We start from the raw sequence: 27,675 nt of genomic DNA on the forward strand, positions 1-27,675 counted from the left end.
GGGTGCGAACTGCAGTGCGTCTGTGTGTGCCGCGGCGGGTGTGCAAGTGCCTCTGTGCACGTGTGTGCTGGCACATGTGTGTGCACGCTTCCATAAGCTCCCCTGAGCATGCTGATGTGCGTAGCACGAGCTGTGCATGTGCAAATATCGTGCTCAAAGCATGGTAAAGTGATAATAAAAGCACGTGTGTGTGCACCGCGATGCTTGTGCGCACGTGCACGCTGTGTGTGTGAACGCACACCGGTTTTACACACTGTGCACAGCCCACAAAGCATGCCCTTGTGTGTGCACGTGGCTGTGTGTTTGGTGTGCATCCGTGCAAAGGCATGCGTGCACCTCGGTGTGAGCACAAGGTCCCCTTGGATGGACGGTTGGAGGACAGGGGCAGTGCCAAACGGAGCCCTGCCTGGGTGGCTTCTCCTTCCTTCCCATCCCAAGCACTCCAAATTTTGCCTTTCCTTTCAACATCTCTTTGTAAAATTCAAAGATGGGGTAGGCAAAAAAAAATAAAAAATAAAATGTTCTTCGCTCACGCAGCCCATCTGTCCTCAGTATCTCATTAGGAAAGAGGACATAATTAGAGAGGAAATAAATACAAACTGTGCCGGACTTGCTTTACTGTTTAATGATGTTTTTGGATATTTCCTTGGCTGGGTTGTTGGTGTTTGTCCCACACCGGCTGCCTCCAGGTTCTCTTGGCTGCCGTAGGGCTCGGAGCACTGCGTAAAAGCAGACCTGAAGCCTAAATCCTGAGCCAAGAGGCTTCAAGGACCTCTGAACTTCTTAAAAACACAGCAAAAGCTCCCCGCACAGCCACTTCTGTGGGCAGCTGCTCTATGGTGTGCAGGTACAACAGCCAAAAACCAGGAGCTGCAGCTGGTTGGGGTCTGCAGGATCACCTACACAAAGCCATGGGTCTCCATCCAGAAGGATGGGTGTCATCACAACGAGATTTGCTGTCCCATCACTCACGGCGAGGGCAATGGCCATCCCTGTTGTGGCAGGGGCTGAGCAGGCACAGAATTTCAGTGGGGTGAAGGCACCCTGATCTGCTTGGGATTTAATTTTAGGGCTGCATCATCACCTTGGGACCCACCTCTGAGCTTCTGCCATCCTTCTTGGGCAAGAAGGGGTTCAACCACCACGGATAGACCAATCCTCTATGGAATTCCCTAACCCCCACATGGGATCTCCATACTCCTTGGGCTCTGAATCTATTTTTTTTTTTTTTGAGCTGCATTACCCCAGCTCAAACAACCCACGTTCATCCTCCAGCCTCCATTTACCAGCAAGGCTAACCTCCACCCCGCGCTTCACTCTGAGGAGCAAAGGCAGGCAGGAAGGGGGGATGCAGCTCCAGACACAACTGGGTTAATTCACCGTGGAAAGGTTTTTTTTGTCTCCTCGTTGCTGACTTGTCAAGGGAAGATCGTGCTTCTTCCCCATCCCCGCTCGGCGCCAGCCCTCTCCTTTCGTATGCTGAGCTCATTCCATGCAGTGGGAGCGCGGCGGCTGGCAGCACGTCTGCACCGTGGTGTGGGCAGAAACGCATCCCTCAGCATCCATCCCTGACCTTCTGCTGCTTCAGAAATTGCCCGGCTTCCTCGGGGGCCGAGCTGCGATTTGTTTGGGGGATGGAGTTAATGAAGCCACAAGCAATTTTCTCATTTGTCCTGATCTTTCTTCTCATGGTATCAGCTCAGACTGTTGATGCACACACTTTTTTTTTTTTTTTTTGGTGGTTTTCTCTGATTCTGTGACACTTAGGAATGACGCCGGTCGTCTATCGGTTTGTCAGCCACCCCCAAACAACTCCAAACAACTTCTGAACTGCTGGTCCCTGGCCCGATTTGACAGATCTGAGATTCTCGGAGATGTCACATTCCCATAAACATTTCTCAAGTGTTTCTCCGTCAGGATGCTTATCCAGCCATGGATGTGCAGGAGGCTCTGTACAAGCTAACCAGCGCCTGGTCTGTCCTCTGCACCAAGACCTGGCCATGTGGAGTGGCCATAAATGTGAGAATGGCAAGTGATGTATGAGAGAAAGTGGCAAAACCACCAGGGAATAGGTTTAAAATGGGTAAATAAATTAGTTCAGGGTACAGCGGGAGTCAGGAAGCATCTGGAGGATGGGAAAAGAGCTAGAAACCATCACGGGCAGCAGGTCCATAGGTGGATGCTGGGCTGGGATGTCCTCTCCAGCAACACCAACCCCAGGGGTGACGATGCTGGGGAAGAGCATTGAAAGGTGCCAGGCTCAATAAACCTCCCCAAAAAGGATCTTTTCATCCAGCGTGGGCTCAAGGGACCATGCTCTGACCCCAGGGACATTTCCTACATCCTGCTCATATCACCCAGAGGTCTCCCCACGCAAGGGGCTGTACAAACCCATCCAGGGAGAGGATGGCTTGGTGGAAGCCAGGTGGAAATGAGCATAGAGGCAGCACAAACCAAGCTCGGGTTCTTGGCACCAGCTCCTCGCAGAGCCGGGAACACCGGAGAGTTGAGCATCCCTGCTCACCGAGCCGTGAACGCCGGTGCTGTTCATCTCAGCGAGCTGGATATGAATTCCTGCAGCCAGGAGGGAATGCTTTCTCATTTCCTTGGCAGTGCCATGAGCTGGCAGCAAAAGGAGAGGCAGAAATGCTGGTGTTTAGAGGGCGTGAGGGCTCCCAGCCAGGCTGGGCTCTTCCCAGCCGGCTGCAGGGAGAGCACCTGGGGTGCATGTGGGCATGGATGAGCATCCACTTTAAATGCATTTTAGCCTTTCTCAGGAATAAATAATAATAATAAAAGAGTGAGAAAATCCAAGCTTGTGTTCATTTGGAAATCCCTGCACGTCCAGGAACAAATGTGCCCATGCACAGTGTCAAATAAAGAAGGAAATATGGAAACACCCCAGGGACCGGTGCTCAGAAGGATCCCTGAAGCTTAATCCTAGCCCCAGTCCCATCCCTTTTTTGCCCTTGGCACATCAGCATTGCTGCACTCAGAGCTCCACTGCTAGCTGGGAGAGTTCAAAAGCTCCACCAAAGTCACTCAGATCCCCTTCATTCAGGTGTCCTGCCCCGGGACACTTCCTATGTGGATTTGGGGGCTACCAGGGCACTCCTGGGGCCATCTGAGGTTGGGTGCTCAGCCCCAAGGAGAGGGGAGAAGGGCAGGGATGGCTGGGGGCAGAAGCAGGAGGAACCTTCCTGACTCTGCACACAATGTTTTCAAGGATCACAGTGTCTACCGGCACCTTTGAAGAAGGGGGCAGGACTTCAGCTATCGCTGAAAAAAAAAGGAAAAAAAAAACTCAGATAACACCACTCTGCCTGCAGAGATGAAGAAGGGCGGAAGATTCACTAAAAGGGTTTCTGCATCCCCAGCAACCTTTGAAATATGGTCTTTGATCAAGAAAAATAGGCGAAGATGCAATGGATGAATCCTTACAGCCTATAAGCTTGTGCCCCACATCCCCTAGCTTCTTTCATCCACTCGCATGAGACTCCCAGGTATTTCCATAACCCTCATTTCTCCCTAAATCCCCCTGTTTCTCCCTGGTGCAATATCTCCACTCCCTTCTCTCATTTTTCCCCCATCTCCTACCCATCCTTGGCTCTCTGGCCGTGGCTACACCATCTCTTGGCATTATTTGGAGCCGTGCAGGTGCTGAGCACAGGGGCACTGCCTGGCTGCTGTGTTTCTTTCCACAGCAGCTGATTCCTCCAGTGCCAACATTAAGGCAACCCTCATCCCCCATCAATTCAGTCCTGCCAAAATCCTGCCAGAACCCAGGATATTTGGGAGCTGTGCCCCAAGATGAGACCTGGCTGTGGTTTGCCAACATATCTCAAGGCACCTAACCTCACAGCATAGTTGTTTTTTTTTTTTTTGTTTGTTTGTTTGTTTGTTTTTTTTATGGGTGTGTGAGCCCTTTTTGAGTAGGAAACCCAGCAAAGCAGCATTTCGGAGCCTTGAGTCGGCTGCTGGCTGTCGCGTGGCTTCGTTGCCTCCAAGTGTTGCTGTGTAAACACTAATCAGGCCAAATTATTCAAATCACAACTGTCGGGCACGGAAGGAGCATTAATGAGGGAAGAAAACGGAACAGATCGGTCGGGCAGAGAGTGTCCTTCGGCTGAAGGTCGGTGGCTCCCATCCAGCATAGGAAACTCTCACCCCTTCCTCTGCCAGAACTGCCTCTGGTTGGGATGGGAGCTTTGGGGGCAGGTTGTCCAGCCCTGGGGTTTCTGGCTGGGGGATATTCCCCTTTAAACAGAAAGCATAAACACCTTGGGGTTTCGATTCAGCCTGAGATGTCTGGAGGGGTTTTGTCCATTTCTGTGGGTCCAGCTGGTGTAGGACCACCTCAGGTGGCTACAGCAAAAGCAGGATGGGGTGAGAGCAAGGAACTGCTTTACCCTTCCCATGTCCCTGCACGGACACCACTAGGAATTCCAGAATAATTAGGGTTGGAAAAGACTTCCGAGACCATTTGGTCGACTTGGGGGTGTTCAGGACACAGCTGGGAATGTCCCCAAGTGACCTGGTTTGGTTCGAGTGCACCAAGCAGGTCGCAGGACAAGATGAGCTCCAAAGGTGCCTTCCAGCCAAAATCATCCAGCAAACTGGAAGCAAATTCCAAAAAGCAAAGCAGGTGTTATGTGCGGAAAGAGAGAGCCAGACTCTGAGCAGGGGCAAATCGATGTTGTTCCATGGAAAGCTGCAGGTCTGCAGGGGGAACCAGCCGGAAATCACCTGCGTGCAGCCTGACATCCAACTTCGGCAGATCCGAAAGCAGAAAAACGTCGTCAGCCCTTGGAGCTGGTGTTTAAGCTATCTGGAAAATATCCCAGACATTAACTACTTTGAGCTGTTAAGAGTAAGGTCAGAAGGAGAGAAATGCCATCTGGGGAAGGAAGGAGTGAACCCATCAATCTTCGGGCCTCAGAAATCGGCTATTATAAAACCTTCAGGAGGAAAATAAATCCAATTCGGCCAGAGCACCATGAAATACTTCGCCCAAGGTGGCTGGGCTTCCCTCAGTCCTGTTTTCCACCTGTTTGGCCCAGAAATGTGAAAAATCTGGGTGCTTTTCTTCGTGACCCTGTATCCAGAAAGACCTGGAGGCACTGGTGAATCTGGAAGAGGATTTGGGGGAAGGATTATTTTGACTTGCTTATCCTTGTACTATTTAGCATCAGCTTTTTTTGGGGGCACAAAAAGCACAGAATGGTCGAGGCTGGCAGCGACCTCTGGTGTCATCCTGTCCAAGCCCTCAAGCAGGGCCACCTGCAGCTGGGTGCCCAGGACCAGGTCCACTGGCCGCAGAGATGCTGGGAGATACACCAAGATGTTAGGAGATACACCAAGCCCACGAGGGCTGATTTATGCCCGTAAATACAGTTTTGTGTGTCTAACCCATCTGTTTTTTTATTCGCTATCTCAAGAGACATTTATCTCTCTGCTCTCTGGACTAACGTGATTTGGACTCCTGCTCTTTGCCTTTTGTCTGGTCCTTTCTCATCAGCAGGGCTCAGGGCTTGGCTCCAGACCATTTCTCCCAGACACGAGACCCGAAATATCTCCAGCCGTGCTTGGCTCTGGGTTCCCCCTGAGAACAGAAGCGTGGTGGGGTCAGCACATGCAGCTCCCGGGCCACCTTTTGGGAGCCCACCACGAACAAAACCAGCCCCATCCACACCCCTGATGTGCACATCGATATTCTCTGAGCAGCTATCAGCTAAACTGGGCATGGGATAATGTTTCTACCCCAAAAATGCCCTCTGCTGATGTCTGAATACCCGTGACCGCTGAGGATGCTCAGGTAAGAGACTCATCTGCCTCTCCTGCAGCCAGATCTTGCAGCAAAGGCAAAAAAAAACATGGATCAGGGCACGCATGTGTGCAGGGCCCCCCAACCCCTTTGCATCGAGTGTTTTTAGGGTTTTTCAGGGTTATTTAGCACAGGAAGCATGAACGGGTGTGGGGAGGAGGTGGAAATTAAGCCATTCGTGCTGAAACCCAGGCTGAGCCCCAGCACCATGTGGGCACCCTGCTCCAAGCAGGGGCAACCCCAGAGCCCAGTTTTTGGCTCAGCCTCGCCGGGACTCCCTGCTTTTAATATATGATTTTTAAACACCCTCTGTGTGCTGCAGAAACTGGGCTCGTGGTGGCGTTGTATGAATGCAGACCCATCTGCGTGGCTTGGCCCTTTGCTAAAATCCAGTGGAAACCCCAGGGGAAGGCACTCCTTCGTTTTGGGATCGGCACAGCTGCCTGGATTTACCCCTACCAGCATCACAGCACGGCCGAGGGGCCACGGGGCACCTCACAGCGCCCACCACCCACAGCCAAGGGACCCCAAAACTGGCCTCAGGGGTTTGCATTTCTCAGGGAAATGTTGGAAAGCCTCTCCCAGGAGCTATGGGATGGTGTTAGGATCTGAAGAGGGCCCTGCTTCCAACAGAATTGGGCTCAGGAGGGGGTTTGGGCCCACTGATCCCAATCTGAAGTAAGTGGGGGGCTGGCACGAAGCAGGTACTTGCACACCTTGCCCACCGTGATGCCACACTGCAAGGATTGTCCCCAAAACACTCAAACTTTGGCCAAATGATATGGAAAGGACAGCAAAGAGCTGTTCTCCTCCCCAAGACGTGTCCTAGGTTGGATCCTGGCTCGGCCAGCAGGAGGACCTCCACCCCTCAGAGCCATACAGACAGACACTGGGGAAGAGGCACTGTTCCCAGCCTCTCCATAAGCCCCTTTTCTTCCAGATTTGGGGTAGAAATCCCTGATCTTGCAAGCAGCGAGCCAAAACTGTGCAAGGGAGCATGATGACCCAGTGGAGATGGCCGTGGTCCAGCGAGTGGGTCCATCCCCCATCCCTGCTTATTTTTTTTTAATTTTTTTTTTGCCTGCACAAATGCAGCCAACAACACCCACTGCAGTCCACAACCAGTTGCATGAAGCCTGAGTTGAGATTTATGTGGGATTTCACCTCGTGCTAACCCCCTGTCCTCTCCAGGAGACGTGGCAGGGACCCAGAGCTCCTCAGAGGCTGGGATATAGTTCATCAGCATGTAATTACGTGAGCAATTACCGCGGAGAAGCTGAACCAAACCTAAAGAGAAGGGCCAGCCCCAGCCACAAGCCATCTTATCCTGTCCTTGCACAGTGCAATTGGGATGCAAAGGGAAGCCTGACGGCTCCAGGAAGCGTAATTAGCTCGCCGTGATGAGTGGGAGCGATATTACTGCAGCATATATCATCTTTTAAATGAGTTCTGTTTATTTATAACCGGCTCCCATGACCCGTGCCCTGAACTTAATCCCTCCCCTCCCTGCTTATCCGCTCATCTCCATGTTTTTGCATTACTGGGGGAAAGGGGAGGTCGGTCTGTGGGGTTATCCCATGGGAATGCAGAAAAATGGAGCTGGGAAGGACCCTGAGGGGTTGTTCAGCCCCTTTTTCTGCCCCATGGGAGGAGGCAGCACACCTAAATCAGTGCCGATGGTCTCATCAAGCATCCCACCGTGATGGTGTGGGGCACCGTGTGGCACCTCTGGGTTTTATCTGCCGTAGGTGGGACGATCCCCGTTGTCCCTGCTGGGCCCCCCAGCTCTGTACAGGGGATTTTGGGGTCGGTGGGGCTCATCCTGCCCAATCTATACCCAAAAAAACGTCCCTAAATACATGGTTAGTGTATTATTTGTAAGCAAGCACCCACAGCAGGGCAGGCTGTGGCTGAGGAGGCCCCAGGGGACAACACAAAGACCCTTTGCCTTCTCCTGGCTCCCTGCACGGCCTCCACCCCCCAAAAAAACTGGGCTGAAGACCCCTTGGGCAGCCCCAGACCCCTTTCCCTAAAGACTGCAATGAGGGCAGCCGCTCTGCCAAGCCACCGAAGGGGCTGTGTCCCCAATGCCTTCTCTCCCTGCTGTCAGCCGAGGCTCTGGCTCCCTCTCCTGACACTTTTATCTGCTCCAAAAGCTTTTATCTCCTCCAGAAGCTGATGGGGAAGGCACCGGAGTCTCTGCTCATCGCCCATGGGGTGTGGGGCCACAGGCATGGACTGAGCAGCTCGGGCATCCCTCAAATCCCACACAGGTGGTGGGTCACCCCCAATCCCAAACCTAGGAGGAGGAATTGGCATCAATGCCGTTGGGAAAAGCTTCATCCAGAAAATATGAAGCATTATGAGCTGAGCCCCCCAGCACCACGCCAACACCTTTCCAGAACTACAGCGAGCACTGCTCCATGCCCAGCTCTTTGCGGTGAAATTTGGGATTTTGGAGAGCTCCTCTCTCTTCGCCAAGCCCTGTTGGATGGTTTTACAGCCCCCTGACTCCACTAAAATCCAAACCATGTCCTCCTGGGCCAGACCACCCGTTTCTGATGCCTGAGACCTCCACGTTGGGATGGGGGGGACCGGGTAGGAGCTGCAGGGGGTTGGAGCTGCAGCAGGGGTCTGAGCCCCACAGCATCCATCTCCTGGCTGCCCTCTGCCCTGCAGCACCTCCTCTGCCGGCCTCCCACCAGCAGATGGCAAAACAAGCCCGTGTTTTGGGGGAGAGCGGCCCTGAACCCTAGGGAAAGAGGAGTGCGCCACGGAGAGGCTTCTCCGGTGTCTAATATGGGGTTCAGCGCCTCCGTCTTGCTCCTTGAACCGGCTTCTGCTGGGGAATTTCTTCAGGTTGGGCATTTTTTGTGATCTCCAGCCCTCGTGTTGTAAAAGCCAGATTCACCCTGAAATGCCAGTTCCAGCTGGGCAGGGAAAGGATGGGGCAGCTTCTTGTGGCTTCTTGTGGCGTGGCAGCTGGCTGCGACAGGAGGGGGGTTCAGAAATTGGTGTGTGAGCAGCTCGTGCCCCAAGCTCAGCAAACATCTGATTGCCAGACCTGGAAAAAAATAATAAAATGAAATGAAATGAAAATGAAATAAAAAATAAAATAAAATAAAATAAAATAAAATAAAATAAAATAAAATAAAATAAAATAAAATAAAATAAAATAAAATAAAATAAAATAAAATATAAAATAAAATAAAGTAAAATAAAGTAAAATAAAGTAAAATAAAATAATAAAATAGAGCTTCATGGAGAAACATCAGCCATAGCAATGAGCAGAAACATCTTGCCAATATCTGCAAAGTATCGGGAGTACATCCAGCCTCAACACCCCAAAGTGGAGCCAGCACCAACGTCACCAGTGGTGCCAGTAGCACTCCTCCCTGCAGCTCTGTCACTTCATTCAGGGCTTAAATACAGCCTTTCTTTCAAAATGTGTTGCCTGGCCACTGAATCGAGAGGAAATACTTTTAAGACAGAAAATGACAGAAAGTTTTTACTTGTTACAAGCCTGCCCTTTGGTAAGGCAAAGAGACTTTGAATACATTTTTATGCAAGATACAATTTTTAAGGTGTACATATGTAAAGCCAGCAAACTGAAGAGGGGAAAATAATAATAAAATAAAATAAAATAATAAAATAAAATAAAATAAAATAAAATAAAATAAAATAAAATAAAATAAAATAAAATAAAATAAAATAAAATAAAATAAAATAAAATAAAATGAAATAATATTTACTAAGGTAAACATTTTTTTCCCCAGACCCCCTCCTGTGCTGCCCACCTGCCCTTTCCTGTCAAAACCCCTCGCTACAGTGCCTGCAGCTCTGTTGCAACCCCTTGAGAGTCAAAAAAACCTTCCAAATTGCCCTGGCCCCTTGCAAAGATGTTTTGCCTGGACCTACCACGGTGTGTTTCCAGGACCCGAGGTACAGCCGTGCGACGTGGACCTGGCTGGGGCAGCCAGCAGGGCTGCGTGCCTGGAGCTGGATGGGAAGCGTCACCGCTCTGTCTCCTGAAATCTCAGCGTTATCTGGGGCGAATGGCCCGGCTGGGAGGCTGCAGGTGGGAAAGCTGCTCTTGGCACTGCTTCCCAGAGCTGCTGCCAACAGAGCAAACACCCCCGGGGCAGCTACAGGTCAGCCACAGCTCAAATATCGGCTCTGGTGCCCCTGGTGTGTCTCGGGTGAGACCTTGCTGCTCCTGGGGCATTTCTCCCAACAGCAAGGCTGAGAGGGATTCATGGAGAACTAAAGGTGTTGGTGCTTTCTTGTTGGGTCCTATAGAAGTCATCGTGAAGGCTTTGCACGTCCTCCAGTGTGAATGGAGGTGGTGACAGACATGGGAAAGGGCTGCGGAGGTGGTGCCGTGGTGCATAGGGCACGGGGAGCTGATGGCCACAAGTGTGGACGGGGGTGATGGGGGACACGCTGAGTCCCCACTGATTACCAGGGTCCTGTTGCTCCTGGTAAGAGCCTAGATTTGGTCCCTTTTCTCCTCCTGTGCTGGACACAAGCCCCTCTAATCCCCTTCATCATGTGCTCAAGGAGGGAGGCTGCTGCGTGGTCTGGTGGGGAAACTGAGGCAGGCAGGGCTGAGCAAAGCTGGCCATGGCATGAAGGACCTTGGGGATGCGAGAAAAATTGGGAATTGTGATCATTCCCAGTTTCCAAGGTAGGTTTGGCTTCAAGGAGGCCAGCCATGACACATAGCGGTGCAACCTCAAACCCATGTAATGCACCCATGGACAAGAAAACAAGTGTGGAGGGAGGAGAAATGATGTAAACCATGGGTAAATGGAAAATTACGAAATTGTTTATTTGTTGTCCTTCCTTCTCTTTGCATTCCCCAAAGGCAAATGTGGCAGGGATGAGCATGGAGGGACGGGGGGGCGTGAGGTTGCTGGATGCAGACAGAGGGAAGTGACGGCTGTTAGCAAAAGGATCGGGTTTTATTTAATTAATAAATCACGGAAGGTTTATTTCAAGTGAAAAAAAAAAAAAAAAAAAACCTTGAAAAATAGTGGAATGATATCAATATGGTCATTTTCCAGGACTATTCCAGCCTGGCTTAGTTTGAACCCCATCCATATCTGGGTCCATCCCTCAGTGTGCTGTTTCTCCCTTCTCCCAGTTAGAAGATGCAGGAACACTGCATTGCCCCTGGTCCATGGATCCAGGCGAAGAGGTGTGGGATTGAAGAGTTATTAAGTAGGGAAAGGGGCTGCCCTTTCAGCTCAATCCTTTATCACACACCAGAGAATCAACCCACAAGGGAGGCCACTCCAGAAGCATTTGTTAGACAACCACATTCATCTACTGCAAGGCACAAAGCCACACTAAACCAGGTTTCCTTAGTGCTGGAGCTCAATAAACCACTTATTCCATGAAACGGCACCCTTGGGGTGGTATTTCTGTGTAACCAAACACGCGCAGGCACTCTGTGATGAGCTCCCTATAAGATGCTCTACAGAAAATGTAATTTTAGCAGTTTGTCACAATTTAGGAAATGTTGGCAAGCGATATCTGAGAGATTACAGTGTAATTCCTGTATTTGCCAACAGGATGTACAAATGTTGTGGCAGCCGTTGAGTGAAAAACATGAGTCTGCTAAATTAAGCAAGATACTAAAAATATAAACAACGTTTATAAATAATAAAAATATTAAATCCACGTTTTATTTCTGAATGAATGGCAGATTTTTGAGCTCCTGTAATTTATGTTCATTTTCAGGAGATTTTTTTTTTTTCTTGAAATTACAAGGGATTATTTCTCCAGCTCAGCTTTGAGGCTCCCAGAACCACGAGACTCCGGGAGGCAGGGCTTTAAAAACGCACCAAATCTCCTGGATTTTGGGTTTCAGCTCCAAAGAACTGGCAGTGCCAGCCGACGGGGAAGCGGCCTGCTGGTGGACGAACTCTGGACTTTGCTTTGTCTCCTCTGACGTCGGTTTCACAACAGTTCTTTTGATGACGGGTTTTCACCCCGGCATTACTGAAAGGCCGGACAGATTAAGAACCTATTGCACCAGACGGGTAAGGAGAGATCATCCTTGCAACAATGCTCCTTCCCTGCCAAAAAACGATTGGCTCACTGGTGGCCTTGGAGCCGACGTCCCCTGCCAAGAACCTCCTCCATTGAAGACCAGCCTAAAGGTCATAGTGCCCATACGTCAGCATGGCTGGGGAAACATTTATCCTGCTGGGAACGTGGTCCTGAGCGAATGCAGGGAAGTGTTGAGCGGCCTGCAGCAGGGTGGAGGACATGGTGTCTTCCTCAGGACAGTGGCAGAAGGTGTCATTCAAAGCCATGAGGCCAAGGACGTCCACAGGCACCTCATGGGCTCAGGACTAACGTTCATCAAGGGTCTCGTTTGCTCCTCCAAGGAACCTGTGGTTACATCTGTGCTAAGGAATATCCCCTCCTGCGGACATCCCTCTACCAGTTCTGGTGAGGCCGCACCTTGAGTACTGTGCTCAGTTTTGGGCCCCTCACTACAAGAAGGACATCAAGGCCCTGGAGCGTGCCCAGAGCAGGGCTACAAAGCTGGTGAAGGGCCTGGAGCACAAGTCCTGTGAGGAGCGGCTGAGGGCACTGGGGGTGTTTGGTCTGGAGAAGACGAGGCTCAGGGGAGGCCTTATTGTTCTCTACAACTGCCTGAAAGGAAGGGGTGGGGAGCTGGGGGTCGGCCTCTTCTCACAGGTAACCAGTGATAGGACCAGAGGGAATGGCCTCCAGTTGTGCCAGGGGAGGTTCAGGTTGGAAATGAGGAGACATTTCTGCTCAGAAAGAGCAGTCAGGAGTTGGGATGGGGTGCTGAGGGAAGTGGTGGAGTCACTGCCCCTGGGGGTGTTCAAGGAGAGGTTGGACGTGGTGCTTGTCCTTGTCTCCACTGGCAAAAGTCACCCATGTGAGCCAACTCTCCTCACTGCTTTATGAAGTTACGACGATCTTTAAATATCCAGTTCTGTTCTAGAAGCTGGCCCTGGCTCAAAGAGCCAGGTAGCACTCCTGTACACAGTGATCCCAGCACAATATAAAAGAAACCCCTACAAAGAACAGCGAGCACCCAAGGGGCATGTCCAAGCACACCCATCCACACACCCCCACCGCTCCATCATGCCTGAAGAGACGAATTTAAGCTCACATACTATTATGGTATGAAGCCAAGCCGAAAATAGCCTGAAGAGCACTTGCCTGCTCCAGGCCTCCAGGAGAAGGGTAAAGGTCTTACAACTCAGGCGAACCTTCATCTAAAATAGCAACAGCCTGCCTCGGGTATGCCAGCAAAGCCCCCTCTGGGCCTGAAGCATGCAGAAGCATGAATGGGAGCTGCAACGTCGGCATCCCAGTCCCGCGGGTCCATGCTGTGTCCTCTGGCTAACCCCAACCTCAGCTCCTTCTTCTCTCTGTGTCCCTGGGCCTGGTTTCTCCTCCCTGGAGGCAAGCAGAGCCCGTGATAAATGGTATGTTAGCGCCTGCCGCTCTCCTGAGGAGCTAGAGGAGGGATTTTCCAGAAGCACAAGGAGGTTAATCACACATCACCCTCATGTTGTTTCCCAGAGGGAAGCAGGTTCCTGCTTTTCTATGTGTCTTTATGATCTTCAGCAGCCAAGAGTTGAAAGCAGCTTCATTTGTATGGACAGAAGCAAAGAATTAATTTTAACGTTTTAAGAAAGAATCACTGTAAAAGGACCTTGACCCAGGCAGGATTTGCAATTGTATGCCAGTCTCAGATATATCCCAGACTTTGAGCAAAACAAGGACCCTTCCTGAGCAGTGACAGCGGGCTTCGTTCCTAATTTGGTGCTCTGGGCATTAACAGCTCATTGCCGTAGAAGCATGGAGTATTGACTTCTAAACCTACAGGGAGCTGAACAACACCTTCCATAAGCACTCACATCTTGAGGTGCCGAGCTCCTTCGTTAGATCTGTTTAATATAAATCAACTAAGTGTCAGCATTGCTCCAACTCCGTGTTTCCTCTTAAACAGGAACAGAAAATTGAGTACAACAAAGTCAATGGATGACTCTAGGACATACCATCCAGAAGTAGACCTGAGAACTAAAAGCAAAAAGGCTAGGAGGCTTTTGGTTTTGCTGCATGAACATGATTACAGGGTCAAGTATTCTCATATCTTTGAAAAACAGCAAAAATGATAGTAACAGTGGTTATTTTGCAGGACCTGATGGGTAATGGCAATCCTCTCCCCAACTACAGCAGCTTTGGATGAAGCACCATCCGTCACCCACAGCAATAATAGAAACTGAACTGAGCATGTGTCAACACAAGTCCAACTAATTATCAAAATGAAGTAGCTGGAAATAGCATCGTGCTCTAACACCCTCACCTGTCCTGCAAGAACTGTAACGGCTGCATTCATCATTAAATTGTGGTCAGGGAGGAATGCTTCCTCCACGAGAAATTCCCATCATTAGAAAGTTGAGGTGCAGGAGGAGGGAAAGGACTCGTTTAACCTGACAGGAGTGTTTATTCATTAATTAATGAGGCGGGGTAGGTCCATGGTAAGTTATAAGAAGGGCATCCTAGGACACAGCCCTCATTCTCACTCAGTCTGCACAAAATTCCTTCAGTGACCAACATTGCTGGTTGTGAGGAGACCTCCACAGCAGCAGAACTGAGGACCTTATGGTCCTCAGGTGCTTTTTAAAGCTACCTCCATCAGAGCATCGCTCTTCTCTTGTAATTTCAAAGCTACACGGATACCAAGAGGGACAGAAACATGGCAGAACACAGACCAGCTGGCTTCTCATGCCCTACAAGAGGGCTAAGAAATCTGTGACAGTGGAACATTTGAAACCCAGTCCCTTTTGGATTCCTGCCACCTACGAGCAGGGTTCACACACCTGCCTAGTGGCTCACTGACAATTAAAGGGTAACCATGTTGTAATGAAAGGGTAGCCACGTTCTATCTGCTTGTGAGCAACCGCCTGCTACACTGTGTGACTGGAATAATCAGCAGAAAGTCTGCACACAAATGTTTGGGAGTCACTGCACAGACGGCCAGGGACAGGGTCCATCTTTCTCTGCTTCAAATCACCCATCATTTCTGCAGCTAAAGGAAAGGCTTCAGCACCAACCAGCATCCTTCTGCACATAGTTTACATGTCCTAACCAAGGATGACAAAACAAAGACACATCTGCACTGAATTTTATTAAAGTAGGCTTCATCAGCAACTTGTAATATTTGAAAAAATATTCTTAACATCTTTTTTTTTTTTTTTTTTCCTGAAGAAGTAATGTACCAGCTGCAACGCTCAGATGTCATGAGAAGTCTCTGCCCAGAAGTCAAACTTCATAGTGGTAGAAAAATACATTTTGTACCACATCAAAATGGTTTAATACAGAAAATCTTGTAACAGTTACAACTGAAGTTACGGGAAGATGTGGAAAAAAAATAAAATACAGGCAGCATTGGTCACAGGTTAAAAACCAGCATTTCAAACAGGACTCAGACCATGTAGACAAGCCTAACCACGCTCCTTGACCGTCATCATCACGTCGTTACAACTGAACTGTCTGCTGCAATATGGTTTATTTCAGATTTTGCAAAATAGAAGTTTCTTAAACTCCCGCTCGTATATAAATCAACAACTTTTTGGCAGACAAACGTTGTTTAAAGCCTTGAACAAGGGAGAAGGGATAGACCCCCTGACTTTCCTTGAATTAAAGAAATGGAGTCAGACCCATGGACAACTCTGCATTATTTCATACTGGTCTGATGGAAGGGAGGCAATGAGGAGTCTGCAGTGTGTGAATTATGAAAGACCGGAATGGATGAGACATTTCATATCATATTAAAGCCCTTCACCTGTTGGCTCAGTGTAACAGTTTACTATGACATAATCCTGTTTTGGCAGGGCAGAGAACAAAACTTGAGCCAGTCTCCTCTCGGATGGTATGAGTAACCCAACTTTGCTGGCCCATTGGGCCAAATATTACACTTGAACAATTTGATAGTTACAACAGCGACAGAGTTTAAAGAACTGATTTTTTTTTTCCTGGAAACGTAAACATTATAAAAAAGTTTAAACAGGCCACAACCATAAAAGTTTTTGAGTTTAAATACCTGGGAAATTCATGCTTCACCAACAGATGAAACAGTAAGAAACATACAAAAACAAGAGATACAAATTTAACATATGTTTAAAATAACTGGCTTTCACCACAGAATCTTTCTTCGAAGGTTACTTTCATGAGAAAACATATTCCCTGCAGCATGTAGACTCCCTCAAAAGGAAGAATCAGGTCATGTCAGTTAATCACTTGCTGAAGAAACACTGCAGGGTTACAGAGTGTAGCAGCCTTGCAACTACCACAGCACTGCCACAGAAAACATAGCAAACGATGTAGGCAAGAGCAGACTTGAACATGACACCTACATGGGCCACTGGAGTATACAAGACAAAAAAAAAGATGGAGAGCTTCATACAGGGAATTTCCAGTCATTTTGAAAACCAAAGGTATTTTTTCTTTGCAAAATAAATATAATCAAAGTCCCCAGATGTTGTTTCTCAAGGCATGCTATAGTAGCCAATGGCTCGGATTCACATCCATAGAGACTGGTGTTTTACCTAAAATGGCTTTCCTGTCTCTCCAGTCTGTCACTTCTCATTTTCAAAGTCTCCTAAGTAGCTTTTGGATAGACATCTTCTCTGCATGCATCTACTAAGATTCCCTTGTTAATCCTAGAATCTCCTGTGCATGAAACTCAATGAGCAGAACAGGCCTGAACTGTAGCTAGGAGATGGTTTCAGCCTCTGGATTCCTCTCTAAAGAACAGAAGCGTATGACAGTTACACATAAATAGCATCTGCAAATACATATGCAGTATACACAGAAAAAGCAGTGAACATGAACAGATTTCAAGGGCTGACTTGACTCTAATGTAAGTCTTCCACCATCAGCCCACCTTTAAAACTTGCTCCAGGCTGTATGTCATTATGCTAGCGTGGCAAACAACTGGGATATCCAACAGTAGTGCTAATGAACAGTAACCCCATTCCTAGGCATTGCTTTCTTGAAATATACCCTGGATTCACAAAAACATAACAGCTTTTTGGATTTCAGATCTACCTCTGAGGTTAAACTGACAGCAGCAGCATTTGCAAATAACAGGAAAAGCTTAGCTTGTAAACCCTGTTACTTTTAAAGCATAATGAGAATTCAAGTCCTATTCCCCTTCACATTTATAGGCTTTATGAGAATAATGGTACTTAGTGTGCCCTATTTGTAGAAAAGTGTATGTTTTTACAGCACTATATATATATAAATATGAACTACTAACCAAAGTTTGATTTCAAACTAGAATTGCAACAACCCCTGCCTGCAATTTGGAAACGTGAAGTAGCTCTTGTATCTCTTGTCTGTAAGCAGAGAAAAAAAGGATTGTATCTTACTACGATCTAATAACCTCCACTAGGGAAATGAAAAACATATCATTAACTCTGTGGGATCTGACTGAAACCCCATGACTGACAGTATTGCCCCACGCTGTTTGCCAGATAAGAGCCAGGCAGCAAGAATGATTGGAGATTCATCAGCCAAGAGTAGGTGGTTTTTGTTCCCAGTTGCTTAAGAGTGAAAGTACAAGAATTATGTGTTTGTCATAGGCACTGTGCTTGGAGACAGCACCTAATGGTGTCATTTATCTACTAGGACATTAGAGCTACAGTATGTTTCTGCCCAACTCCATTGCTACTTATGAAACTAATAATTGGCATGCTCTAGGACTCATAAATTATAAACTAATTTAGCCATTTCTTCCTGGTCCTCTGTGGAAATCTGGAAACATCTGACAAAATATTTCAGTTAGCTTGAGCAATCCTGGAATCAGACCCAAGGAAGCTAAACATCGTAGACACCAACTCAGGGAGGTCATAATCATGTTTCCATCCCCAGTCCCTCCGGGCATTGCTGTCATCAAAGTTCATTGGCCAGCTGTCAGCTGCAGTGAAAAGAAAGAGAAACAAGGAGCATGAGGCTTAGGAATAATCCCTTCAAACTACAAGGTGTTATCATCACTGGCCATTTGAATTAGGAAAGATGAATTTCAGACTATAAGACTTGAGCTGTACAGCAGCAATTTTTAAATGTCTAAAAAGAAAACATTGTTTTGTCCTTGACATACAGCAATCTAATATTTTCACTTACCCATTGCCAAAAAGGTGATACTCACCTATGGCCTGCCTGACTTCATCCACATTGTAGGTCACCTGAAGCTCAGGAACGTGCTTCTGCACCTCTTGTGCCAGCTCTTCAGGGGTGAAGCTCATGGCACTGATGTTGTACGTCCTCATGGTCAGCGCCTCTGCGGGGGCCTCCATAACCTCTAGAGTTGCTTTCAGGCAGTCATCAATATACATCATAGGGAGACGGGTGTCTGGCTTTAGGTTGCACTGAAATTTGCCGGTCTTTATGGCATCATGGAAAATCTGGACAGCGTAATCTGTGGAAAAGTGCAATGGATGTGTGTGCTCATCTGCCTCAATCCACTGTTCACTTCAAGACAGTCAACACTCCTCAGATCACCTCCAAAATCTCCTGTCTAGGAGGGGAACTCCTAGCAGTAGAACTGTGTATGATTTATATCACACAGCAGGAGTAAAAGAAGCCATCCCAAACCATCCCGATGACATTGTGGCATTTACACATTGCAGCAAGACAGCAGAATTGGAAATATTTTTAAATGAAATGGTCTCAATGAGCATAACTAAGCCAAACTCCCTCAGATAGCATTTAAAGACAAAGACTACAAAGTACACCCTACATTGCAGTAGACAAAAGTATTGTCATAACCTTCAGTCCAAACAGGATCTCTACACTGATGTTCTACACCGCTGCAGATTAAATTCTACAAACTGGTTAAAAATGACTGCATTGGCTTACGTTTTTGCTGTCCTTGCCTGCAACACTGAGAAATACACACAACCTGCTTACCAGTTGTTCCCCCTCCGGGCTGAGAGTCAGCAGAGATAATTCCAGGGTACCTCAGACAGCGGAAGTCCAGCCCATATCGGTAATGGTAGTACTAGGGGGGGAGGAGAGAAACACTTTTATACAACAAGACTGGGCCAAACAACTCACTGCTTCCACAACAATCTCCCACAGGTTGAACCTTCATTCTGTAATCTTCCCATGGCAGGGAAGGAAGGCAAGGAATTACTGATCAGTCTGCATTCTGTATCAGGTAGCTGATCTTTCTGCTCTTCCTTTTCTAGTTTTCATCCACATCAGTAGATATGGACTGACTTTTAACATAAGGTCTAGATCTAGTGGGCAGAAAGCAGTAATTCCCATGTTTGAGACATTTCAAGTTAATAGAGTCTTCAGACCTGTCACTGTCCTTCTTAAAATTAAGATGTGAAGAAATTGTGTGTAAAATAACAGCTTTAAGGATTTCATGCTTCTAGAAAAAATATAAAGCCAAGAGAGAAGTTGTGTATGTACGGTCTCAGATGGCTTTGACTTCAGAGAGGGTTTTTATTTTCATGACATAACAAACCATGACAGACTAGAATAGAATACTAAAGCCTAGAAGGAAGGAAAGAAAGGGGGGAAAACTACTGCAGTGAGAAATCTTCCAGAATCAGTGAAGTTCTCACTGAACTTTCATGAAAGGAAGAAAAAGTTCTTACTTCTCCCATGAGCTCAGCGTGAACCTTGGAGACGCCATAGATCGTCCTTGGCCTCTGAATGCAGAGATCAGGAGTTGGATCTCGAGGAGAGGTGGGTCCAAAGGCTCCAATAGTGCTTGGAACAAAGAGTCGCAAATTGTGCTCAGCTGCAATATCCAGAACATTGTGTAAACCTGGAACAATAACAGAATTTATCAGAACATCCACTGCACTTTCTCAAACCTCTGTAGGAATCACAAAATTGAAATCTTGTCACATACCAGTAATGTTTACAGCTCTGGCTAGAGGGACATTTGCTTCTCCAACAGCACTGAGCAGAGCGCTATAGTGGAACAGCCAAGTTATGCGATTATTCACCACTATCTCACGCAGATTTTTGTAGTCCAAGATGTCTGAGTAGATAAAAGGGCCTGAAAGAAATGGAAATAGAAGGAAACTGAATGACAAGAAGAACAAAAAGAGAAAAGTTCTAGATTGTACTCATAGATTGCTGATTCTTGCCCATTCTTCTACTCAAAATTTGACTGTACAGCAAAAAACAGCAATGGCCTAATGATTAGTAGGTAAATAGGAAAAGTAGGGTAAACTGCTGCCTTTGCCTCAACACCACATTGATCCAAGAACTCCTGTTTTATCCCATCAATGGCATGAGAAAAAGGAACATCTAATATACATGTATAATTCAGATATCTAAGTACATCATTAAACAATGGTGAAGAAAAACTTATTCAAGTTTCTAATGAAAATATAAGAATCTAAACAAACTATTCTACATGCATTTTGTCATCTAAATTGCCTCGGCTTGGAAAAAAGGGCACATATTTAATTTCCAACCTCCAAAATAATACACATCTCTTTTTACAGCAGGAACACAAAAGCTAATTGATTTGAGTGCTTTGGTCAAGAAAGTGGCAAAAAGACAGTGAAAACTGCAGACAAAAATATTTAGAAAAAAAGGAATTAACTGATATATAAAATCAGTATTGGGGCAAGACTTCAAACCAGGAAGGCACTATCCAGAAGTTTCAAAAAACAGTTTGTACAGTTTCATTCACTCTTTGTTTAGACTTGAGTAATCAGTTTATCAACATCAGATGTGAAGTCAAGGCTTTTTTTCATATGTTCCCCCAGTCACTTACCACTATGAAAAACATGATCCGCAGGCTTTCTAATGTCAGACAAGATCACATTGTTCTTTCCAAATCGTTTCCTGTATAAAAATATCCACACGGTACAGTGAGTCCACAGTCTTTGTGATAATTTATGAGTTGCTATTTTGTTATTTTGTTCACCAAGAGCAACATCAGAAGAATAATAATTTCCACAAGGAAATCAGTTATTCTATTAAAAAAATTAAAAAATGTTCTCTTCAGTGTCAATATAGCATCTTTGAAAATGAGTAAACTACTCCTTGTAGTCCTTTTACTGAAAGACTGCATCTGGATACTTCAGTCTTTAAGATAATGAAAAGCAGTTGAGAAAAAAACTCTTTCCTACCCTCTTCTCACCACAAGTTTTACCCTGAGAATCAAGTCCCCTACAGACACCAAAAAGCATATGCCACGGGGCTTGCTGTAACTGCAGCTATTTTTATATCAACAAGGCAAATACAGCTGATAAGTAATCTCTGACTTGTACTGCTCTAATCAGCACAAGGCTGTCTTGGAGAGCAAGACTGACTGAACTGCAGTACATTCCAGCCTTCCATTATTTGCACTATTTCATAGAAATGACTGAAATCATTCAGTCCATAACATGGTGTTGAATACAGCAAGTTTGCTCACTTTTGATCATAGCCCAAATCCTCTGCAACCAACACTGTCAGCATACAAGTGACTCTAGAGCTGAGTGGATGTACATATAAACCATGATATAGACAAGGAAGAGATCTTGGAGCATTTTACATTTATTGATTTACTGCTTTTGCTGCATCAGTTCATCTTCCACCAAATTATAAAATATTAGGGTACAAGGTCTTGGAAGTTTTGTTTTTATTTGCACTGTACTAAATAGGGCGCCTTATTCCTGAAGTTACATAACCGAAATTCTCAGAGAGAGAAAAGTCAGCAGTTGCAAAGCCCAACAGCTGGGCAATTCGCAGAGGACTATGTACTTTTTCAAGTGGACGTTTGTACTTTTTCCTCTCCCACGGTACCTGCACAAAACCCCAAATTTTATCTTTCTTGAGCATGGAAATGCAGCCTTATTTGGCTGAGCGCCCTCTGAGGATTCAAATTCTGAATACTTCTATTTAACTGGAAACAAACTGAACCCAGTGGCTAGCCTCCTAGACAAAATTATGTTATTTTTGGAACTGTGACCAACATACACACAGAAAGTACGTCAGTGAACATAAAACAAGCACAGGAGTAAAAAATAAAAAGAGCAAAAGTATAAAGTTGTTTACAAAACCAAGAGGCAAAAAAACAATCATCACCAGGATTGTTTTAAAAACAGCTTTCCTGAAAAATTTTGCTTCTAAAAGTTGTGGCTAAAGCTTGAGCTCCTCACTAATAGCAAGTCAATGAATCATGACATACCTCAGAAGCTTAGCGAGTCCCACTCCAAGCTGGCCAAGACCACCTAAAAGAGGAGAAAAAAATCAGAATAAAGGTGGTATCAGAACACAGTATTGAAGTATTATATGAGTTGTATCAGAAATGAGTACTATTTCTCTTCTCAGAGTCAAAAAGCTTTAACCTGTCCTCAGTGAAAACCCAATTAACTTGTTTTAGTAGATTTCTGAAATAAAAATAGAAAACAAGTCCACATGGGGCAATGATTCTAGAGCCATACAGGAAAGACCACAAATCCAGCTTATTTCATTTGGATTTTTTTTTGTCAAAGTATTTTTGCTTCTGTTATTCTGCTCACTGGAGAGGGAGGAGGGGAGAGTGGAACTCGACTGAGAAGCTGGAGAAGGAATACAGTTATGATAGGAATGCTGACCTGTAATTAGCACCCGAGGATGATCAGACTCCGAAAAAGAAACGGAGTGAAAGCTAGCATCAGAGGCCACCTGGCGGGGCGAGACGCCGATGCATCGCACGGGCACGATGGAAATCCCACACCCACAACCAGAGCTTTGTAGCAGCTGGCTGACAGCTCGGCTCACGTTTTTGACAATTGGCATCTTCCTTCTTCAGTTACGCTGTGAGAACAAGAGAAGGTATTAGTCGTAAGTGACTCAACCACATTGAACGTTTTAAATACTCCCTAAGAATACTCTGAAGAGTTTAAAAGAGGTCTGATGCAATACAAATCCGAGCTGATGTGCCAGCTGAGAGCCACGTCTGCTAGAAGCAGCCTGCGAAGTGACATGAATAGAGGTAATGTATTCAACAGGGAGAGCACAGGAAAATATCCACAGCCCCAGCCCAGGGTCCAGGATAATGAACAGTGAGAACACAGCCCAAGTTTAAACCTTTTACACTAGAAACTGTGATTCAAAGCACAGCTGACAGCAAAGGCATTTTTTTCTTTCTTTCTTGAAAAGAATTCAAGAAGTTCACCTGAAGCTGTGATTACACAGCTTCACTGCAGGTATCTGTGAGCGAAAGCTTTGTAAACTGCCACAAATAAGCTAACCTTAGCATTGCATCAGCAAGACTCGCTCAAACCAACAGTGGCAAAAGTCTCTTTAGAGAGCACTGCTCTGCTCAAACCTAACATGCATGATGGACAGCACCAGGAAAGCAAAGGAGAAGCTGTGTTTTGTTTACTCAGGACTAGTTCCTAATTGCTTCACAAAAAAAGCCATGATTCATAATAACACACTGCGAAAGTATCCCTAAATTATCCTGAGCTCTATGCAAGTTAGGTTTTCTGTCTCTCCAGATTTTTCCTACTGGGAAAGGAAATGAAAAAAAAAAAAATGCTGGAAAAGTGCCAGCAAACAAATTGCACACGCAACTGGCCTTTTGTGAGGTTATATTTTCCTTCCTTCAAATATAGTTCTTAAGGCATGGTCACCAAAATTCTTCCTTACCTCCCCTCAGACTTTTAGCCATCTTCCCCAAAGTGATACAATGAACAAACTCCAAAATGAGGACACCTTTTAAAAATAGCTTGCATTTAAAACTGAGATTATGCTGTCAGTTCCTTTCTCACGTGTTCTTGTTGCATATATTGTAAGTAAGAGAAATGGGGAGAAGGAAGGCCACAAGAAGTTACGGCAGATAGCTGATGCAGATGAATTCCAGCAGCACCAATTTATAATTTTATAATAAATCTTCTTTGTTTTATCCTCCTTTTGAGATGTGTTGGTTCACTTGTTTATTGCATTGAGAAGCGGGGTCAGTTAGTGCCCTGCTGAATTCACCGTGCCTCTGCTGCACCTCACGGCCACAAACCCATTTATCAGGCTCCCTGATGATAGGTTTGATCTGTCACAGCCGTATCTCTCCTGTCACAGTGCTAGAGGCAACTGCTCTAATTCCCCCTGGGCTTTGCACAGCTCTTTAATTCCTGCTGATACACCAACCCAGCACCGAGAGACCTGGGCACAGCAGGGAGAGCCCAGCCTGGGACCCTCAGGGTGCTGCTGTGCCCGGAGCCCCCGTGCTGTGAGGAGAGACTGCGAGAGCTGGGTGCTGGGGCTGGAGCAGAGGAGGCGCCGGGGGAGCTCCCCCATGGCCGTCAGTACCCGCAGGGAGGTGTAGAAGGGGAGAAGGGGAGGAAGACAGCAGGCAAGCATATCCAGACAACACATAGGACACATTTCTCCCTAGGAAACCAACGTAAGGAAACTGGCAGCACCAGCACTTTAAAGAGCCATGATAATCCCTTCTTGTTTCAGAATGGGATATGAAAATCCTTACAGTACTAAGGGAGCCTCCTATGATCTGTTTCCCAAAGTTTCCCCTCGCAGGACCTGCAAAGGCATTTTACATTCGGAGCCCTAGATGCACAGTACACAAATTAAAGTTATAAAAATGCCATGCTAGGATCAAGTTGGTTTCCCACTCACTGGACTGGTTTCTCCAAATTCACTTGTGGAATAAACACGCAGTCTTATTTACTAATTTACTTGCTAGTCTAGGCTGACTCAAAAGAACAGTAAACATTTCATACCAGACACTGAAAAACCCTTGGTTTACCAAGCAGCACAACTGAATATAAAAACACTACCTACGACATGTATTTCTTGCTGTTTCAGATAGGAAAATGGTATAACTAAATTCCAAAAATTGTCAGCAAATGCACAGGTATATAAAGAAATTAACAATATCCCTTAAAGCACTTCCCCAAGCCAACCATAAGATAAAGCTCATTGCCTTTCAACAGCAAGTTGGACAGAAAGTCCTATTCTGCTAGATCAACATCTCTCATTTTAAATAACCTCAAGGAGTTGTTACCAGCACTGAACATAAAAGCATTAATTTAACTGATGTGAAAATTTTGATTTGGGGGGTAGGTTTCTTTTTCTTCCTGTCCCAAAGTGAAATATTTTTGTATATTTAGGAACTGGAGAAAAATCTCTCTCTACATATATATATACATATCCAACCCCCACCAATCCCTGTATTACTTTCTAACTTTTCAGTCGCTGATTTTACTCACTGACTGAAATTGACAATAAAAATCAACTCCCTTATTTTCTAAATTAAGCGAGGAAGCTTTATCCTGAAACATGGCTGTTATTTTCCCCAGCCTGCTAATTCAAATTAACAACCAACACTAATTTTTAAGGATTATGAAATACGCCCTAGACTATTTTTCTCTTCTGTACTCACCTGTCCCTCAGCTGGCAATAGGACAGAAGCAAACTGGAAATGGCAATTTATAGGACACTGCCTCTTTGGAAAGCCAATCAAAATGTGACAGAAAGTAGGAGTTGTCCCACACCTTAAAAAAAAAAAAAAAAAAAAAAAAAAAAAAAAAGTGTGTGCGTGAGAGCAGCAGCAGCCAGGGATATCACTTTGTTCACATTTGCTTTATTTTGAAATGTCTGTAACTTTGTGATAGGTAGAGGTCTCCGAAGCTATGCAGCCAGGTCCATTAGCTAACAGGAGCATTCAAGGGTCATAACTGAAGGACGGGTTTTAAACTAATTAGTTGCAATGCAAGGGATTAGTACAAAGCCAACACATGTTCAAATATAAAGCAAGAATCATTCTCCCTTGGATAGCAGGAAACTTCTACAGTTTATAAGAAGATTAAAGTACAGGGAGAGGGAAAAGAGGGAAAAAATGAAAAAATGGAACATCTTAAAAAAAAACAACATTTAGCAAGTTATCTGCCAGCTGCTGTCCCATCATGAGCTTTCAGAAGTGTTACACAAGTGGCAAGCACCTGTTGCTCATATAAAACACAAAAACATGTTTATAAGAGCTCATAGTTTCTTGTGTATTAGTTATTAATAGAACATTACACTGATAAGAATGATAAGAAACTCAGGAGCTTGTTCTGGAAAATCCCGTTAATAGAAAGTTTCAGAGAACAAGGGAAAAGGGAGAAGGGTCAGACCCCAAAACAAAACCTCCCGCAGCACTCCTGGGGGCTGCACCTCTGCTGAGACGCTGCAGGATGCTGCTACACAAAGCTAGCCACAGAAGTCCCAAAGCTGCCTCTTTCAAAAAAAGCCGTGATACTTCCCGGGGCATGGGATCTCACGGATTCCCAGCCACCAGTTTTTTCAAAGCAGCCTCAAACATACGGCCTGCACCAACACGCTGAGCTCCACGCTATTGCTCTCAGCCCCCTTTGGCTCCGCAACACACGGTTTCTGCCTCAGGAGCTGAAGAAGGGCTTATGCACTTGAAAGCTCCTCTCCTTTTTTTTTTTTTTCTTTTCAACTGTATCAAGAAGAGCTCGAGTGGAAAAACACTGCCAGCCTCGGGTGTTCAGAAGATGAAGCACACGTCACTCCGCAGGAAAGCCTTACTCACTGGTGCCCAGCCACTGCCAACTGGAAAATCCACCGGATCACACTGGGAACGCTCGCCCTGCAACAAGCAGGGGACACTCTCAGCTCAAATACCCCTTAAAGCAGCCTGCACGGCCAGAAAGCCATCATTCATCCCCTCTTGGTCTTTTCTGCAAGTCGGAGAGCCCTGAGGGGGGGCTGCCGGACCCTGCTCCCTCCTCGTGTCCCCTGGTACAGGCAGAGAGGAGCGTGGCCGGGCTGCACCCTGCTCCTGTTATCTCTGGCTCGCACACGGGCTGCAGCAGACAGCTGTTGGCCAAGCTACGTTAAAATAACCTTGAGGCACACGCACGGCCGCCACGGCTCGATTTTCAGAGGGGACAACGCCGGAGCCCTGTGAAGGAAGGCTGCCAGCCAGAAATCTGGCCTCAGCACCCCGAATAAAGCCAGATTATGTAAATGACTGAAAAGCGCGGTGCTCTCAGGGTGGATAAAACCTGCTTTATACCCGGCCTTTAGGATGAAACAAAGAGGCCAGTGTGAGTTATATGCATGATGAAACCCGCAAGCTCACAGCACATCCCTAGTAAAACGGCGTCGCTCCTGCAACTGGGATAAAAAATTGCAAAAAGCGTTAAAGCCTGAAGCGCTGCTGGGTCGCATCGGACAAAGGGGGGGCTAAAATAAAATGAAAGGAGGGGAAGGAGCAGAGGGGAGCACTGCACCCCCAGCCCCGCACCCCTACCCTGCTGCTCCTGGTCCCCTGGCAGCCCCAAAAGGGCTCCCAAAATAAAGGGAGTCGTTCATGCGGACCGGGACCAGGATCAGGATCAGGATCTGGAACAGGATCAGGATCAGGACCAGGATTAGGATTAGGATCAGGATCATGACCACTCTCACCCACCGAGCTCCTGCTGCCGCCAGCCCCCGCTGCCTCTTGCCTGCCGCCGTTCCCCCAAAGGCTGAAAGGGGGAGGTGGGGAAAGGGGAGGTGGGAGAGGAGGAGCTGAAGCCAAACGTCATGGGGAGGAGAATTTGGGAGTGACGTCACACGTTTGGGCGTGACGTCATGGCCTGGAAAGGGCACTGCTTCGTTAGGGATCGGGGGCTCAGCGATAGGGCTTGAACGGGGGGTGTGGGGTGGTGCAAGGTAGCGGTGTGCCAGTGCCTTAAGGGGCTGCAGGAGAGGCAGGGAAGGTCTGTAGGGACAGGACGGGGGTATTGGTGCTGGGTCCTGTCCTGTTTAACACCTTCAGTAATAGTTCGGATGATGGGGCACAGTGCACCCTCAGCAAGGCTGCAGATGACATAAAA

The 27,675-nt window shown here is 46.6% G+C and overlaps 1 protein-coding gene and 1 long non-coding RNA gene across 3 annotated transcripts; both read right to left on the reverse strand.

Moving 5' to 3' along the window:
• Positions 1-7,258: 7,258 nt before the first annotated feature.
• LOC137853121 (uncharacterized) lies at positions 7,259-9,867 on the reverse strand. The gene is made up of 2 exons (XR_011094257.1): positions 9,743-9,867; positions 7,259-8,888 (listed from the first exon to the last, which is right to left on the reverse strand). It is a non-coding gene; the product is annotated as an uncharacterized lncRNA (long non-coding RNA).
• Positions 9,868-14,990: 5,123 nt separating this feature from the next.
• On the reverse strand, positions 14,991-27,343 carry LOC137854920 (L-threonine 3-dehydrogenase, mitochondrial). 2 transcript variants are annotated; one of them, XM_068678897.1, is made up of 10 exons: positions 27,267-27,343; positions 25,230-25,341; positions 22,444-22,645; positions 22,035-22,077; positions 20,634-20,704; positions 19,755-19,904; positions 19,495-19,667; positions 18,797-18,887; positions 18,036-18,305; positions 14,991-17,804 (listed from the first exon to the last, which is right to left on the reverse strand). In XM_068678897.1, exons 3-10 carry the CDS (start codon positions 22,625-22,627, stop codon positions 17,665-17,667), a joined length of 1,122 nt encoding a protein of 373 aa, XP_068534998.1. In that variant the 5' UTR covers positions 22,628-22,645; positions 25,230-25,341; positions 27,267-27,343; the 3' UTR covers positions 14,991-17,664. The 2 variants fall into 2 exon arrangements, with proteins under 2 accessions (XP_068534998.1, XP_068534999.1); XM_068678898.1 differs by lacking the exon at positions 25,230-25,341 and having other exon boundaries at positions 27,267-27,291.
• Positions 27,344-27,675: the final 332 nt, after the last annotated feature.

The sequence above is a fragment of the Anas acuta genome, chromosome 3 (assembly GCF_963932015.1).
Source record: "Anas acuta chromosome 3, bAnaAcu1.1, whole genome shotgun sequence".
NCBI classification, from domain to species: domain Eukaryota; kingdom Metazoa; phylum Chordata; class Aves; order Anseriformes; family Anatidae; genus Anas; species Anas acuta.

What these genes read in the sequence shown, in the direction of transcription:
- LOC137854920 (XM_068678897.1), bottom strand. Translation starts at nt 22,627, where the DNA reads ATGCCAATTGTCAAAAACGTGAGCCGAGCTGTCAGCCAGCTGCTACAA. An exon ending in GGACTCGCTAAGCTTCTGAG is followed by an intron (nt 20,705 to 22,034) that starts GTATGTCATGAT and finishes ATTTTTATACAG; the next exon opens with GAAACGATTTGGAAAGAACA. An exon ending in GGATCATGTTTTTCATAGTG is followed by an intron (nt 19,905 to 20,633) that starts GTAAGTGACTGG and finishes CATTTCTTTCAG; the next exon opens with GCCCTTTTATCTACTCAGAC.